Raw genomic sequence first — 19,234 nt, forward strand, 5'->3', positions numbered from 1 at the left:
ACACCATTGTGTTCTTCCAGCCTTGGCCCTAATTAAACCTTAGAGTTACAGTTCTAATTGCACAAGTAGCAGGAATCAGATTAATAATGAATGACACTTGAGTGCTACCATTGAGAAACATATGGGCATAACAACAACTACACCACCACCACCACCACCACCACCACCACCAGTAAATGGAAACTCATCTCATGGTCAGACTGTGAAAACCAAAGAGGTATATGGTTGTGCCCTCAAACTGTAAATAAATGTTATGCTAGATGCAAAATACAGAGAAGTGAGACAGACAGAAAAACTTGGATCATGATGGCTTGCAGGTTAGAAATTCTCCAGAGTATTTATTTCCTTAATGAAGGTCCGTAAGACCTGACCGCTTCTCATTGACCTGCCTTTCCCTTTTGAGAAAAATTCAGCCTTGACTTCTATCCAATGTTAGCCTTGCCCCATCTCCAGTGGTTCACCATTTCAGCAAGACAAATACCGACACAGACTTCCTAGGAATGAACCTTCCTAGCACCATGGGACCACATCATCCAACCAAGAAATTGGTCACAGATGCATCCTTCGGATTGATTTGTGACTAAAAGGGGTAATTGTGGACAAAAAAGGGATCACACACAAAATCTGACAAGCTTAGGGGAGGCCTGCATAGTAGGCCTTACAAACTCAGAGATCGAAAGTAACCACATAGGACGGCCTGAACATAAAAATTGCTAATTAAAAGGGGGTCATAGTGGGTAGCCATGTCCTAGGCCTGTAGCTTCCTTTAATGTAGGGAGGAGGCAAGAAAACTAAATGTTAAATCAAGCTATATCGAGACTGCAATATGCTTACAGCCAGACCATGAGAAAACATGCAGAACTAAGAAAGATTTCTGTGGAGATTGCTAACAAACCATTTCCGCACATGGTGAAGGGAAAACAGAAAAACGGAGTCTTTAAGTGGTGCCCTACACAAAATAAAATCATTCATTCCCTATGGCTAAAATCATGGGGAATTTACAGATCAAAGACTGGGATTGCCAGCAGGCCTTTCACACTACATAGTTGTACCTTTTCATGCTATATACTCATCCTTTCTCCCTGTATGTTCATTTTTAAAAAGGGGGGGGGCGTAAACAAAATCTTTAAACTAATTCACAGAAACTAAGAATGGTATACAATCTGGATTCCCCAACACTAAGGGCTTTTTGTCTCGTCTTGGCTTTTGGTCTTCGCTTTCTCTTGTCTTTGCTTTTTCTCTTTAATAAACTTTTCTTTTGACTAACTTTGGCAGGTGTTTGAATTCTTTCTTGAGCTCAGCAAAGAACCCTTATCCCTCTCAGTACAGGGCCTGAGCTCCCCTTTCCTGACTCAGGGAATTTGCCAGTCTAGCATCAATCACCTCGACCGGGATCAATCTTTACCTTAAGCGAGTCTATAGTCTTGTCTTTTTGCATCTAAGATAACATACCCTTGAAACGTCAGAGTAATCTCCTTTTCGAGATCCCTCAGGACACTTGCACAGCACCTGAGCAGGAGACTACAGAACCTCTCATAGTTATCTTATTCTCCACATACCATTTCTCTGTGCTGTGTTGATTATTAAAGAAGTCTGTGTCTTTCTGCATTTTACTTATTATCTAATCCCAGAGATTTCCTTGCTTTGTTTTCTCTCACCTGCTTAATCTACCATCAATGGATTCCATGTAACCCGCTTTATGCCTTTGTTAATTCTAATGTATAAAATAAGCTGCAAAACTGCCAATCTCTAGAGCAATCCGTTGAGATTTTGCTTCCCGGCAATAGTCATCAGTTTGGCTCAAATAAATTCACAAAATTTCTCAAGTGAACAAACAAATAAATCATCAAAATCATATATAGTGTTCTCCAAACATAATGGAATCAAAATAGAAATCAGTAACAGAAAGATATCGGGAAAATATCCATATACATGGAAATTAAAGGACATATCTCTAAATAAACCATAGGTCAAAAAATATCAAAGGAAATAAAAAATACATTAAACCGAATGAAAAGGAAAACACAACATATCAAAATTTGTGGGAAACACCTAATGCAGTGCTGAGAGGGAATTTTACAGCAATAAACACAGTTTAGAAAATAAAGGCTCAAATAAATTATTTAAGTTCCCATCCTTAAGAACCTAGAAAATGAAAAGCAAAATAAACCCAAAGCAGAAATAAGTAAGTAATAAAGATAAAAGCAGAAATCAATAAAACTGAAAACAATATAGAGAAAATCAATAAAACAAAGAGCTGGTCCTTTGAAAAGATCAATTAAAACTGGCAAATCTCTAGTAAGACTGACAAGAAAAAAAGAGATACCAGTATCTAAATGAAATGGGTATCACTAGAGACCCTGAAGACATCAAATATACTAAGGGAATATTACAAACAACTCTACACACATCAACTTGACAACTTAGTTCAATAAGCCAATTCCCTGTAAAACACAAACTACAACAACATGCTCATTATTAAATGGATAATTTAAATAGTTTTATAACTATTAAGGATATTGAATTTATAACCTAAAAACTCCCCCAAAAGAAATCTCCAGGTTGTGATGGTTTCACTGGAAAAGTCTACCAGATATTTTTTTAAAAAGTAACACCAATTCTACACAATCTCTTCCAGAAAACAGACATAGAGGACACACTTCCCTACTGATTTTAAGAAACTAATGTTACACTGATACCAAAACCAGACAAAGACTACCAAAAAAAAAAAGAAAGAAAGAAAGAAAAAAGAAAATGATACTGCCATCGTTTGCAAATTTCTTAATCTTTTTAAGTCTTTTCTTTCCTCCTTTCTTTGGAGAACGACTTTCTCCCTCAAACCTAGATAATTATCTTGAAACTGGTGACTCGGGTCCTCTGACTATTGATAAGGATCATTGAAACTCAGCAATCTCCTTGGCCCCTGAATGGCTTTAGGCGAAAACAGGAAACTTAGAGACGGAGAGGGGGAGGAGAACTTTTAACCCAAGTTTTTTTTCTTTCTTTTATGAAATATATTAACCAAGCCTGTTTTCCCTTCCTCAATTGATAAGCAAATTAATGATAGAAACATAACTAGATATGACTCAAATAACATGTTTGGATCTTTTTCTTTGTCTAGAGACAGAGGTGACATTTCGGCAGAATATCCAAGACCTTGTCCTGACTAAAGCAGAGAGGGAAAGACCTCCATGAAACCCCAACAGGCAGGGACCAGAAGCAAGAAGTAGATACAGAAGTGACCTCCCGTCTCTCAACACCTATACTAATAAAAAGGGGGTTCATGGCTCTTAGAAAAAGGTTAGGCAGAAAAGTTAGGGGGTTTTAGGTCTGCCTGCAAAGACACTGAAGTTATCCTATACTAGAAAGTGTCCGCCCTAGTCTGCCCACAATTAAGCAAGCCAGAGGGAATCTTTGGGGCTAAAAGTAACTCGTACAAGGAAACAAGAAAGCAGAAAATTTGGTTCTCGGTTCAGCCAGTCATTCGCACCTGCACAATGAAGACCCCAATGACCTTCAATTCACCTGAGCCTCATTATAAAATCATTATAATATGATGCACGTGCCCAGAAGTTCATTAATATTATAACTGACTGAATTCTGGGAATGAACAAGCGCAGAAAGCAAACCATGAGTCACTGAGTCCTGTCAATCTTAGTTGTCAATCAAGATAATTTTCTTAGGGGCTCACTCCTCTAAGTAACTACCCACAACAAATAGGGATAAAAAAACCCAAAGACTTTGTTATTGTCCCCTTGAGCCCTTGAGCCCTTGGAGCACTCTTCTCTTGCTCGGGCCTGCTTCCATATCTGGAATTGTACTGTTGCTTTACTTTCCCTTCTAATAAAGCTATTCTTTTCTGCTGTATTTCGGTGTCTTGCTCAATTCTTTGTTCAAGACATCAAGACAACGCACCAAGAGGAGAATCCCACTCTCTGGTAACAAAACCACAAACTACTTGTGATTACAGACAAAAAAAATCCTGAATAAAATATTATTGAATAGAATTCAGTAATATGTAATGTTATGGCGCAAACAATTCTGAGACCCACGGAGCCAATTGAGATTAATTATGAGCCTTTATTAGCCGGCCGGCAACTGACTCTCTACCACTCAGGGCTAGAGGAGATCAGCCCTGAGCTTTCAGAGCAGGCAGCTGATAAAGCTCAAGACCATATCCTGGTGGTCTCCTGAACAAGCCAGCAGATTACAGAAGTGGAAGTTGGCTGTTAGCATATCTTTGCCCGGAACAACACCCTTAATTAACAAGTAAATGGATTACAGAAGCAGACATTGGCCATCTACATATTTTATACAATACACTTCCTAAACCACACACAAGCAAGTAGGACAACTTCCAATATCTAAAGATATTTCTTCCCTGTAGCTGACTTAGCTAGTTTGCTCACTTGAAAATTTTCCACCCTTAACAGTAAAAAAAAAATATATATATATATATACACCATGATCAAGAAGTTTATTCCGTGAGTGCAAAGCTAGCTCAGGATTTGAAAATCAATGTAATCGATTATATTAGTAGACTAAAGGAAAACAACATTATCGTATCAAGTCATACAGAGAAAAATATTTACCAAAATTCAACAATCATTTATATTAAACTCTCAGAAAAGCAGAAACAGAGGAGAGTTTCTTCAACTTAAAAAAAAAAACATAAACAAAAACAAAAACCTGCAGATAACATCATCCTTAATTACAAAAGACTGAATGCTTTCCCTCTAAGATTGGAAACAATTTTGTCTAATGTCGTGCTGGAAGTTCCAGTCAGTGCAGTAGGGCGAAAAAGGAAGATGCATAAAGATCAAAAAAAAATGAAACTGTCCCTATTTGCAGATGACATGATGCTCCATGTAGAATATTTGAAGGCATCTTCAAAAACACTCCTAGAACTAATTAGTGATTTCAGATTTCAGCAAGGTCATAGAATACAATACTGACATACAAAAATCAATTATATTTCTACATTAGCAATGAAAACTTAAACATCAAAACTAAAAATAGTGTCATTTCCAATGGCTAAAAAAATTAGATATAAATCTAACAAAATACGTATAGGCCATGTAAGCTGAAAATTACACAATGCTAATGAGAGAAATCAAAGATTTTTTTTTAAATGAAAAGACGTATGGTGTTCATGAATTGGAAGACTCACCATAGGAAAGATGTCAATTCCTCCTAAACTGATAGACCAGGTTTAATAGAATGCCAATCAAAAGCCCAGCGATGAGTGATGTCAGCAATATAACAGGACTTCCTTTCCCCACAGAAACATAAAAAAAACAATTAGAGACTGTCTAAATTAGCAGGAGCTTTGGAAAATAGTTAAAAGTCTACAGCAAACAAGTGAACACCCATTCAAGAAAAAGCCATATTACAAATGGTAGGAAATTTCATGGTGTTTTTATTTAGCCTTGCTGCATCCCCTTTTTCACATGGTACAATCAGGAGGTGGCAGCAGTCCAACTGCTAATACAGTGCTTCCTATCAGATGGGGCAGACCTTATCTGCAACGTTCTAACCTATGTGGAGGCTACTGGAGGAAATGCTCTGTTGTAATCAACTCCAGAGCTCAGGTAGGGAAAAGCAGAATAGCTCAGATCTTAGGCTGGAAAAACAACAACAGAAAGCAGTGAGCACTGCTTGTGAAAGTTGCAGGGGGACTACAGACTAACATACATCTAGGCAAGAGATTATGAGTAGGTGGTGAGAATGTAAAATGGTGCAGCCATTATGGCAAATAATATGGTTCCCCAAAAAATTAAAAATAGAGTTACCATATGACTCAGCAATTCCACTTTGGTATATAACCAAAAGAATTAAAAGTAGAAACTCTATAGATATTTGCATACCCATGTTCATAGCAGCATTATTCACAATAGACAAGTAGAAGCAATCCGAATCTCCATTGCAGAATAAATGGATAAACAAAATGTGGTATATACATATGATGGAATATTACACAGCCTTAAAAAGGAATGAAATGTGATACTTGTTTATAAACTTCGAAAACAAAACTAAGTGAAATGTAACAGACGCCAAAGGATAAATATTGTATGATTCTAGCTTTATGAGGGACTGGAATTATTCAAATTCATAGAAGCAGAAAGTAGAATGATGGGTGCCAGGGGCTGGGAGGGGGAAGGCAAATGGGGAGTTTTTGCTTAATAGGTACAGAGCTTCAGTCTGGGAAGGTAAAAAAGTTCTAGAAATGGATGATAGTAATGATCATACAATGTGAATGTGCTGACTATCCCTGAACTATACACTTAAAAATGGTTAAAATGATAAATTTTATTTATAGCACACTTAAAAATAAAACCCAGTAAGATATTTTGTAGATACAGAGAATATTATTCTGAAATTTATATTAGAAGGCAAAGGACTAGAACGGCTAAAACAATTTTGAAAAAGACAGAGTGGAAGGAACCAATCTACCGAAATTCATATTATATAAGTATAATAATCAAGACAGATATTATTGGAGAGATAGATATATATACATCAGTGGAACAGAATAGAGAACCCAGAAACAAACCTACAAATATGCCCAACTGATTTTTTATCAAAGTGCAAAAAGCAATTCAATGGAGAAAAAATAACCTTTTCAACAAATGGCAGAACGATGAGATATTCAGAGGCAAAAAAATTAAACTCAACCTAAAGCTCACATCTATACAAAAATTAACTCAAAATTACATCACAGTCATAAGTGTAAAAAGAAAGACTTCAGAATATAAAACTCTCAGAAATAACATAGGAGAAAATCTTCAAGATCTAGGTTTAGACAAAGAATTATTAGACTCTTTGTCTAACAGACACAACATCATCCATAAGAGGAAAAATTAATAATTGGACTTCACTGAAATAAAAAAACTTTTGCTGTTTTTAGACCTGTAAGAGGATAAAAAGGAAAGCTAGAAAATGGGAAAAAAATATTTGCAAACTGTCGGAAACCAGCCGACCAAGTCAAACCAGGTACCTGAATGGGGGAGCGGGGACTGAGAAAAAAGAGAAGACAGACAGGGTGTAGGAGGGAGAACAGATCTCACAACTGTCTCTCCGAGTTTATTTCTTATGCTCCTTTTTATACATAATCTGTTCCTCTGTGTATCCCAAGATAACATAATTAAAGTAACATCCTGAAGATCGAGGTACAATCGACACTTCCTTTGACACTCCCTTTGACACTCCCTTTGACACTCCCTTTGACACTCCCTTTCCTTTTTCTATACTTAATCTTAACCAGCCTTTTCCCTTTCTTTATGCAAGCAGGCCTCCCGAGATAATCCATGCACTCTTTTGAATTTTGGGAGCTTTAGCTCCCTACAGCAAACCACTTATTTGACAAAGAACTAATATAAAAAATCCAACCAGAACACGAAAGACATGAAAAAATACTTCACCAAAGAAACATAGATGGCAAATAAACACATGAAAAAATGTTTAACATCATTAGCCACAAGAGTGTTTAGCCACTAGTCACTAGAAATGCAAATTAAAATCACAATGAGAATTACTACACATCTATCAAACAGAATGGCTAAAATAAAAAAGTGACAACACCAAATGCTGATAAGGGTATGAAGAAACTAAAGTACTCATATATTGATGGTTGAAATAGAAATGGTACAGCCACTCTGGAAAAGTTTGGAAATTTCCTCAAAAACTAAACATGCAACTACCATGTGACACAGCAGCTGTCCTCCTGACCATTTATCCCAGAGAAATGAAGACTACGTTCACACAAAAACCAATACACGAATGCTTATAGTAGCTTTATTCATAATAGCCAAAAAGAGTAGAAATAACCCAGATGTCCTTTAGCAGGTGAAAGGTTAAACAAACTGAGGTCCATCCACACCCTAGAATAAACAATCATTAAAAGGAATTAACTTGATATATCATTAATAACCTGGATAAATCTCCGGAGAATTACGATGAATGAAAAAAAAGCAATTTCAAACGATTAAAATACGAGTTCATTTATATAACATCGTTATAATAAAAAAATTATAGAAATGGAGAATAGTGACTGCCAGAGGATGGGAGGAAAGTACCAAAGGCTATAAAAAGGGCCACATGAGGGATTCTCGTGGTGATGGAAAGGTTCTATTTTGACCGTATCAATGTTAATATTCTGCTTATGATATTGTTCTACAAGATGTCACACTTGGTAGAAAACTGGTAAAGAATACATAGGATCTCTCTGCATTATTTCTTACAACTACATGTGAATCTAAAACATTTTGCGGGAGGGGGCATTTTATGATTTAAAAAAACATTTTAATTACATTGGTTAGACATCTAAATAGTTTGTAAAATGGTCCTATCCTCCCAATAGCTCCCTCCCTCCCCTCCGACCCTCCACCAAGCCAATGTATTAATGCTAATTGCACTACCTATGCCGTGCTCCCCATCCCCATGACCATCCATCAGCTACTAACTTGTACTTCTATAACCCTTCAGCCCATTCTCCCAGTCCCCCAAACTCCCTTCCTCTTTGTCCGTCACCAAATTATCCACAATCTTTGTGAGCCTGTTTTGATTAATTTGTTCTTTTTATTCCTTAGATTCCGCATATAAGTGAAATCATATAGTGTTTATCTTTCTGTTTGACTTAAATACCTTCTAGGTCCATCAAAGCAATATGTTTTTCCATCCCCTTCCTTTTTAGTCTGTCTTTTAATCTGAAGTGAGTCTCTTATAGGCAACACGTAGGGGTCTTGTTTTCCTTTCCATTCATCCATTCTTTTAGTTGGAGCACTTAATTCTTTTCCATTTGAGGTACTTATTGATAGGAATGTAGTTGTTACCATTCTTTATTTCTGTTTTTCATACATGTTTTTCCTTTTTAAAGAAGTTCTTTCAACATTTCCTGTAATACGGGCTTGGTGGTGATAAATTCCTTCAGCTTATTTTTGTCTGGGAAGCTCTTTATCTGTCCTTCAACTCTAAATGATAGCTTTGCTGGATAAATTCTTCTTAGTTGTAGATCCTGAGTCTTCATCCTGTTGAGTATTTTTTGCCACACCCTTCTGTCCTACATAGTTTCTTTTGAGAAATCAGCTGCCAGTCTTATGGGGTTTCCCTTATGAGTAACTATCTGTTTTTCTCTTGCTGCTTTTAATATTCTTTTTTTTTTTTTTTTGGTATTTAATCTTTGGCATTTTAATTACGTGTCTTGGTGTGGGCCTCTTTGGATCCCTGATTTTTGGAATTCTCTGAGCTTCCTGGGGTCTTATGTCCATTTCTTTTACCAGGGAAGTTTTCCATCATTATTTCTTCAAACAGCTGTTCAACATCTTGATTTTATTCAGTTACGCCAATCAGACGGATATTTGGACCCTTAATAGTGTCCCATATGCTCCTTAAATTACTTTTATAGTCTTGGCATCTTATCTCTTGCCATTCTTATTGAGTGTCCTTGGCTTTCCCATCTTCTACATAGGGCATTTGATTCTTTTCTTTATTCACTGTTTATTTCTTTGTTTATTCCATTTAATATACTTCTCATCTCAGATCATTGTTCATTTCAGATTGGTTCCCTTTCATAATTTCCATTTCCATTTTTATGTCTTTTTATCTCTTTGTTGAAGTTCTCACTGAATTTATCTACACTTCTCAAAAGTTCATTGAGCATCTGTATAACAAGTGATTTTTTTTTATTTATAAGTGATTAGATTTCTAAACAAATTCATCTTCTATAAGTTCTATACATACAAGGCTCTCATTCTTCATTTAGCTTTGATTTACTTCTTGGAATTTTTCATCTTTCTGACCATCTACTTTTAAACCTCTTGCCATTTTGTTTTTTCTGGATTCCCCAACCATTATTTAAAAACTGGGCTACAGCCTTTTTCACTGGTAACCTCTTGTTGTCAAGAGACAGGAACTTATTTATGGTAGTTCTGTTGGTTCCCAGACAGTATAAATAATTTTGTATGAAGGCTTTGGCTGCTTGTTGCCTTGAATCTCTCAGATTTTGATCTTTTAGTCTCAGAGCCAAGTAGCTTTTATTCTGACTGATAGACTGTACTTTTTGTACTTTTTCCTTAGCTTTCTTGGAGTCACTTCCTTTATCACGTTCTTCATTTTTCTTCTGCAAATTAACTTCTTTTAATTTTCCTGGTGATTTCTTTATGCTATTAGCCTGTGAAGCTGTAGTTAACTTCTCTAGAATAGTGTTGGAAGGAGTTTCCTTTCCTTTTGTTGGATGAACAGCTCCTCGCATCGCTTCCTCTGCTCCTTCAGGAGTGTTTTATCCCTGCCCTCTGTCTCCCGAACTCACCGCTCCTCTTCTCTCGCTTCCGCCTGGGCACTGGCGAAAGTCAGTTCCTCCGGGGCCTCCTTGTCAAAGTCGTCATCCTCTTCCTCGTCTTCCTCCAGCAGCTCGGTGGCAGTGCCACTGCTGGGCTGCCTAAGCAACAGGCTGTGCTCCACCGCCTCCTCCTCCGAGGTGGGCTGTCCCTCATCCACCATCGCTGATGCCGGGGTGCGAGATGCGCATGGCCGGAGCTGCACCATGGCCCACGCCCCGCTGGACGGTGCTCTATAGCCAGTGTTTTGAACTCTGCATCTGTTACATTACTTGACTCCATTATATCTGGATCTCTGTTCTGTTCTCTCACATGGTTTCTGTTTCTTTGTCTTTCCATTTTGGCTGCCTTTCTGTGTCTGTTTCCGTGAATTAAGAAAAGCTCCTAAGTCTCTCGGTCTTATTAGTGTGGATTTGTGAAGTAGGTGTCCAGTGGCACAGTCCTGAGAGGGGTTCAGCTGCAAGCCAAATTTAGCCCAAGCCTCTGCCCTTCTGGGGCCACCTGTTAAGATTCAGCAAGCAATCCACAGATGCTGTGCTTATAGTTGCCTCAAAAGGCCACACCAGAAACCAAGGCCAGCCATCTTCAGTGTGTCTAGGCACTGCTCAGCAAGAAGCACCTGACTCGCTGAGGATAGAACTGGATATGGCTTCGGTTGGGCGGCAAGTTGGGGGATGCGGGGTTTCAGGAAATCCATTGAGCAGAGCAACTTCTGTTATCCAGTTTAATGACATCATAGCTATGGCAGTGCTGTGCCCGCACGCTGTGAGGGGGATGGGCTCAACAAGGAACAATGGATATCGCCACTTCTGTACTGAGGAAGTCTCACTTAGGCCCTCACTCTGACAATGTCTCTCTGTAAGTCCCTGGTGGCCGCTGCATGCAGCAGAATTGGCACAGGTGCTCAGGGCAAGCAGATCCATCACCGCGAAAATCCGCTTGTGGATGCGGCCCCTTTAAGAGGCTTCTGCTGTTGCTGCTGCTGCTGCCACACTTCCGTCTCACTCAGCCGCTAGAGACAGAGTTGCCCCGTGTCCTTGCCCCGTCCTACCTTCTGCTGTTGCAGGGCGCTTTCTTGGAGTTCTCCGTAGATGTATGGCTTGTTCATCAAGATCCCAGGCGATTTTTCCTTGCTGCTGCTCCTTGTTTCTGTCACAACTTTGATTTGGTTGCTAGAAGGATGAACAGAGCCTCTATCATCTATGCCATTTTGGTTGCCCTTGGGGTTTTATGATTCTTTATTTGGAGTCTGAACAGTTATTTTAAACTCCTTAAGATCTTATTAATAGTGGTTACAGGAAATTCAACCATCATGTCTACCATACAGGGAAAGTGCAGAGTACGCTTGGAGCACAAAGGAGGCACACTCAAACTTTTGTGTTAAAACTAAGAGGAAAAGTGAAGTAGTAGGAACTTCTAAGCAGATCGCCCAAAAGGATTTCCAACTTTTAAAAAAAATTTATAAAGACATATTTACATACAAAGACACACATATTAAAACATATAATATAGTTTATAAACTAGAAAAGTATAAAGTCCTTTGATTGTCCAGAAAGAGTACAAAGGATTAATTTCAGACTTTGATAAGCATGTATATTGTAAATTCTACAGAATCTGTTCCCCTCAAAACAAAACAAAAAAATAGAAGATACAGGTCAAACTAGGAGAGGAGGAATAGATAGAGTTTTAAAGAAAATATGAAGCAAGACTAAAACAAAGGAAAAAAGAATATAAATCCAGTGGGATCAAAATAGATGGCAGATATAAATCCAAATATGTCAGTAATTATACTGAGTTTAAATGGAATAAGTGCTTCAGTTTAAAGACAAAGATTGTCAGACTAGGTTAAAAAAATAATTAAAAGAGCTATATTTTACATGATTTAGAAGTTAAAAGGATAACAAAGGTGCCATGCAAAGAAAGCCTGTGATGCTGGCTTTACTTATTTGTATGATTTAATTTTTATTTTTTAAAATTAGCATACAAAACAAACAAAAACAAGAAACAAATAAAAAAGCATACAGAGCTTTATTAAAAAGCATTACTATATCTATAGAGGGTCAATTCTAAATAAATAAATGGTTTAATTCACTGAGAAGACAAGTTCACAATTGTATGCAACCTAAGAATATAGCCCTAAAATAACATAAAGCAAACTTAATAGAACCCAAGGAGAAACACACAAATCTATAATCACAGTGGATTTTAACTTACTTCTTCAGTAATTCATTGGAAAAGCAGAAAGGATACAGAAAATTTGAACACAATTACCTGAGTTGATTACATAGATATATATATAGAAGTCTGTACCCAACAACTGTACACACCATATTCTTTCTAAGCACACATGGAATATTTAAGCACACGTGGAGTATTATGGACCACCATGCAAGACTCGACAAATTTCAAAATACTGAAACCATACAAAGTATGTTTTATAACAATACGATTAAGCTAAAAATCAATTTAAAGTATTCATAAAACTATTACCACCCAGCAACTCTACTCCTAGATATATACCCAAGACAATCGAAATATATGAATAATGTTCACGAAAATCTGTACAATAATGTTCACAGCAGCCTTTTCCATGATAGCCTTTGTTCAAACACAAATGTCCATCACCTAATGAATAGACAAACAAAATGTGTTTTACATATACAATGAAATATTATTCAGCTATAAACAGGAATGGAGCACTAATACAGGCTACAACATGGATGAACCTTGAAAACATTAAGATGCCAAACGCGAAAGGCCACATATTATATGATTCTATTAAATGAACAGAATAAACACATCTATTCATACAAATAATAGATTAGTGTTTCCCAGGGGCTCAGGGAGGGAAAAAAGGTTTCTTTCTGGAATGATGTTCATGTTTTGGAATTAGATAGTGGTGATGGCTGCACAACACTGTGAACACACTAAAAACCGTTCAAGGGTACACGTTAAAGGATAAATTTTATGTATATAAATTATCTCAATAAAAGTTTTTAAGTAAAAGCAATTCAGAAATGCAATTCTAAACAATCCATGGGTCAAAAAACAAGTCATAAAGAAATTAGAAAAATATTTAAGTCAGATAACAAAAATATAACATACGAAAATTTGTGGCATGAAGTGGTAGAGGGAAATTTATTATTTTAAATGCTTATATGTAGTACACGTAATTGACACAGGACTAGTATTCTCAAAATATGTATTTACAGGAAATAGGATAGAGGTAACATGTGAAACTGTACCATAGTGATGCAAATTCAGATTAAAGAAAATGATAGGGTAAACTAGCTGAATTCATTTACCAATAAACTGCAAGGGGAAAAAATCGGAGACAAGGAGAATAAAGGGGGAATTTACAGACCAAAAGCAACTTAAAAGACATCAATCGATTGCTAGAGGGGACTTTATTTGGATTCTGATTCAAATGTACTGTAAAAAGAAAAAAATCTAAACAGCGAATGGATATCAATGAAGAACAGTAGGACTAGGATAATCTTTTCAATAATCAGTACTAAATTAGATAGTCATATGGGGGGGAAAAATAAAACTTGACCTTTCAGATTATACACAAAAACCATTTTCAGGTAAATTGTAAATCTGTGAAAGCCAAAACTATAAAACTTTTAGAATATAGAAGAAAATTTTCATAATCTTGAAGTAGGGGATGAGTGCTTAAAAAAGAAAGAAAACATGTTAGCCAGAGGAAAGATCTTAATTGGACTACATCAAAATCACAAACTTCCACGAAGTGTGAAACGATAACAGAATGGGAGAGTATGCATGCAACACATGTAACTGACAATTAGCATGCTGAACATGTAAAGAACTGAAATTAAGAAAAAGAAAAAACAATAGAAAAATGAGCAAAAGACTGGAACAGACATAAGACCCTCAACCTCATTTAAACTTAGGAACAAGCAAATTAATAACATACAGATATTACACATCAACTTGGCAAAAAATGAGACTGATAACATCAAATATAGGTGAAAATTTGGAATATTAGCAACAAATTTTTCATTCTGCCATGAAAATTCTTATACTTTAGTAGGTCACTCAACTGTTTTTTCCAGTAATTGCTTACTCTTTACCAGGGCAGTATAAATTGGTACGATCACTTTAGAAACCAATTTGCTATTTTTCTACAAAAGTTTAAGATACGCATAACCTAAAACCCAGCAAGGACACTCCTAGGTGTAGTACCCTCCTCTCTATGGCCTAGAGAGCCTCATGGACATGTACAAGAATGTTCTTAGCAGAACTGTTAACGACAGTATTGAACTGTAAACAACCCAAATATCCATTAGCAGGAGAATGAATAAATATTTGCGGTATGTTCATAAATAGCATCCTATATAGCAATTAAAATCAATGAATTAGATACGTGCAATATCATGAATATAAAGACACTTGCACAAAAATACATAACAGCATAATTTCATTCATATAAAGGACAAAAACAGGCAAAACTAAACTATATCATTTAAAGATGCGTAAATAGCTAAGAAAACTAAAGAAAACCAAAGAAAGGATTATTACAAAAATAAATTTTGTGATTATTTCTGGGGGAAAAGAATAGGTTATGGTTGGGAAGGGATACATATACAGGAAGGCTTCTGATGGTTTGGAAATGATCTTTCTTCAAGCGAGTTGTGGTTAAACAGATGCTAATTTTATAATTGCTTGTTAAACTGTAGATATTTTATATATTTATATTTATCTCAACTATCACATATACTGTACACACGGCATAGGCTGATCTTTCCATCAAAATTTTAGCTGTTATAAATTCCTCTCCTCCCATCTCTACACTTGCATTTTCATTGATAAGCAGATACTACTTTAATAATGGGAGCAAACACCTTCTCCCAATAGCATAATGAACACTACAAAAAAATTATGGCAGCTTACATTCATCTAATGCCTTTTTGTGTAACACAATATACTTCATTTGCACTAACACATTTAAGATTAAAAATTACTCTAAAAGGTAGTTATCATCAGCCTCTTTATAGAGGCAATTACTAATGTTCACATAATCACAAATGTCAGAGCGAGTCTACCCAAATCTGAATTGAACTTTTCTCACTAGTCTATACAAATTCCAATAGCCTAAAAAGTTTACTGTCCATCTAATCACCTTTACACTGTTCTATGGCATTTTCCTCATCTGATATTTAATTAATGCAACATTCATTCATTTATTCAACATATGTTTAATATCTACTGTATTCTAGTACTATTCTATATCCAGGATATACAAGGGCGAAAAGGAATGACAAAGTCTAAACTTACATTGTGGTGGGGGAGACAGACAATAAAATATCAGATAGTGATCAATCCTATGAAGAAAACAGAATAATGTGATAGTGATTGAGGGAAGTAGAAATATTTGGGCAGAGCTGAATGCTAAATCAGCCATGCAAACTATTAAAAGGGGTTCCTGGCAGAGAAAGCTGTAAGTATCAAAGCCTGGAAGGGGATGAGCCTCAGCTTACTCAATAAACAGAAAGGCTACTCTGCCTGCAGTACAGAGAGCAAAGAGGACATAGGGTTGAGTCAGGCTGGGCCAGGTCAGTTAGAACAAAGAACTTAGATTCCATACCTGATTCAATGGGAAGCCATGGGAGGTTTTTAAGTAAGGGAGTGTCACAGTACAATTTACCTTTAAAAAAAAAAACTTAAGATCTATGTAAAGAAAAGACTGTTTGAGGAAGAAAGGGATGGGAAATGGCAAGAGTAGAAGCGAGAGACATTCATTTTTATTAAGAAATCCAGGGAGGAGATGAAGGAGGCTGAACTACAGTGGCAGTAATAAAGATGGAGAGAAGTATTGAGCTTCCAGATATATTCTGAGGGTAGTTAAGATCAAATGAGTGTCTATTTCTTCATTAAACAACTGTTTATTGTGTGCTGTAATATATCAGACACTGTTCTGGGTACTGGGAATACAGAACTGAATAGGACAGAACAGAACAGGACAAGGTCTCTGATCTTAAGGAGCTTATATATTACATATTCCCGTGGGGGGAAACAGACATTTAATAGATAAATAAAAATAACCTATAATGTCAGATAATAAGTGTTACAAAAAATAAAAGTGACAGAGGTGATAGTTCAGGTAAGTCAAGGAAAAATAGCATAAAGGGGTAATATTTAAGCAAAGACTTAGAGTAAGCACAAACCACACAAATATTTGGGAGTAAAGTACTCTGGGTAAAGGAAACAGCAAATGGAAAGAACTTAAGCTGAGCATGTGCTTATGTGTGAGCAGAACAGCAGAGCCAATGTGGCTAAAGCAGGATGAACAAGTAGAATAGCAGATGAGGCTGAAGTGGCTGAAGGACAGATCTCATAAAGCCATGTAGGTCTTAGAGAAATTTTTGAATTTTGTTTGAAGTGTGATGAAAAGCCATGCGAGTTGAGAGCAGGGGAAGGATACGCAATTCACATTTTAGAAGGATCGTTCTGCTTTTCTGAACTGTTGAGGAATAGTAATATGAAAAGATAAGAGGGCCTTCAACTAGAGTGGTACCAGTAGGTGTGTGAAGTGGGATATTATTTGTTGAATTGAATAGGATTTGCTGTAATTAATGTAGAATATGAAAATATGTCAAGGATGATTTTTAGAGTTCTTGCTTAAGCAACTGAAAAGCTAAATGTAACATTTACTGAGATGGGGGAAACTAGAAAGGAACAAGGTGGAGGAAAGAGACCACAAATTGTTTTAGGTCATAAGATGACCACTAGTAAAGCAGAAATGTTAGGTAGGCTGTAGCTATAAAAGTCTGGAGCTCAGGGAGAGGTCAAATCCAGAGATTACTTTGTTTTTGAGAGTTACTGATGCTGGCTGATGATTCTCAAGAACAAACTTTCTTCATATTTGAATTTTACTGGCTCGATTCTTAGGAGCCACCTATTGTTTAAAATTTATTCCTCCTATGGGTATAGTGCAGTAGCACAATTTACCAACATGTACAAACTCTAACCATAAAATTTCATCTGTCCTTGGCTTCAAACTAAGATAATCGATGGATTTTTATAAATTACCAAGGAAAAGGAATACAGCATCTCAATCTAATATGTTCAAAAGTTAATATAAATTTTATTAGAAGAGCAAAGTCTTGGTAAATCTAACAGATAAAAGAACCAGGAATCAGATTTATTTCTATTACTGTTTTATTTTTTTCTCTCCTCTTTTATTCATTACCACCTAGAAGCCTAGTCACCAATAAGTTCACAGAGTTAGCTATTCATTTTCAAAACAATTTATTTCTGTAATAAAGAACTAAAATGACTATGAAAGAAAATATAGAAAAATATTTAAAATGTGCAACAATAATTTTAAAGATAGTTAAGCACGAGTTTATGCTCAACTTTTACTTGAAAGACAAACCAGCCCATATTTTGTATTTATATTTTATTAACTACACCAGAAAAAACCATACCTACTTGCAATTTTAATTAATAATTACAGTTCAAAATGGGTTAATATACTTGGTCAGGGCCTTTTCAAAATATGAGTACAAATCTTAGGGATATAATTTTTAAAGTTGGCTTTACTTTAGACTGATAAATCTACTGTCCAAAAGTCACGAGGACTGCTTTTACTAATTCATCCACTTAATTAAATCAACGTGGAAGCAATATGTACTTTTTGGATAAAGCTAAATGTTTTGGTAAAAATGGGACAAGAGTATCATCTTTCATTATGTTAGTATACAAGCTGGTAAACTCATATATCCCCAAAGCTTGGTTTCCACCAGGTGAGTCTAAAATTTAGACAATAAACAGAGATGAAGAAATATCCAATAAATTCTATCCATCCCTTCCCCAAAGTTTTATTTACAATTAAAACATAGGTATTATTTATGTGTAGAACATACAAAAAATTAGAAAATGTTTGGCTGGAGGGAAGACAACTCTTTAGGGACTATTGTTTGCAGTTTGCAGAATAGGATAATCTTCTCTAGGAAGAATAATGTCAACGTAGCAGCACTATATTCACCAGGAATCCCAGAGCCAATGGATCTATCATGTGGCAGGAAGCCAAATCTTCTGGCTGCTTACAACATCACTCAGCTTCCCTTTAATCTTCAGGAAGTGTCTCTTGAATTCTAATCCATCACCCTATATTAGGAATAATATCCAAAAACAATGTCAAAAAAAAAAAAAAAAGCCTATGCCATAAAACCAAACTCTCTAGTGATAAGTGGAGACAAATATCTACAGGTATAATTCCATTCAGGTCCTCTTATGAAGACCAAATACCTTGGGAGAAGAAATGACTACATAAATAATTCTGACTTGATTTCGGGCTCATCACTGTTTCTGCCACACTGGGCTCAGAAAGTAGATACAATGGAATCTTGTCTAGACTTAAGTCATTATTTTCCATAGGTATTAGAGGTTTGTAAATTCAAAATAAACTATGCAATTATACTGAACCCTTGCCAAAATACTGTTGCAACAAAGACAATGTTTCATTTATAAGAAAGATTTTACTATACTAGGATCTTAATAATTTAATTCCATGCCAAGCATCTTGAAAACAGTACTGCGGTCAATCTCCAATATAAAGAATGTGGCCTCCTCCAACTTCTTTTAGAGCTATGTATTATCTCTCAAGAAAAAGAGAAGATGCTATTTTTGTCTGATATGTCAAGGGCTTTAAAACTATAACCTCAGAACCAATAATTTCTAAAGAAATAATCGGACATGTGAACAAAACTATGTACATGAATTTTAATCACAGAATTACTTGTAACATGTAAAGTTTCATTAATTATAATGTGCAAACATTTTTGACAAATTGTAACTTTTATAAAAAAGATATATCTAAATTCAATAAGAAAAAGTTTAGAATGCTTCAAAATTATTATGGGTAATTATTTTAA

General features: G+C 36.0%; 1 protein-coding gene and 1 pseudogene across 2 annotated transcripts in view; both read right to left on the minus strand.

Moving 5' to 3' along the window:
- Positions 1 to 9,722: 9,722 nt before the first annotated feature.
- LOC120610551 (nucleolar protein 7-like) lies at positions 9,723 to 10,581 on the minus strand (annotated as a pseudogene).
- A 3,141-nt stretch (positions 10,582 to 13,722) lies between these two features.
- CHEK1 (checkpoint kinase 1) overlaps positions 13,723 to 19,234 on the minus strand; it is a 37,019-nt gene continuing 31,507 nt past the window's right edge. For both annotated transcript variants that reach the window (XM_039872776.1, XM_039872777.1), the window contains one exon: positions 13,723 to 18,467. In XM_039872776.1, coding sequence (XP_039728710.1) covers positions 18,372 to 18,467 — 96 coding nt within the window. In that variant the 3' untranslated portion in view covers positions 13,723 to 18,371. The remainder of the gene's footprint in view (positions 18,468 to 19,234) is intronic.

The sequence above is a fragment of the Pteropus medius genome, unplaced genomic scaffold, assembly GCF_902729225.1.
Source record: "Pteropus medius unplaced genomic scaffold, Ma_sr-lr_union100, whole genome shotgun sequence".
NCBI classification, from domain to species: Eukaryota; Metazoa; Chordata; class Mammalia; order Chiroptera; family Pteropodidae; genus Pteropus; species Pteropus medius.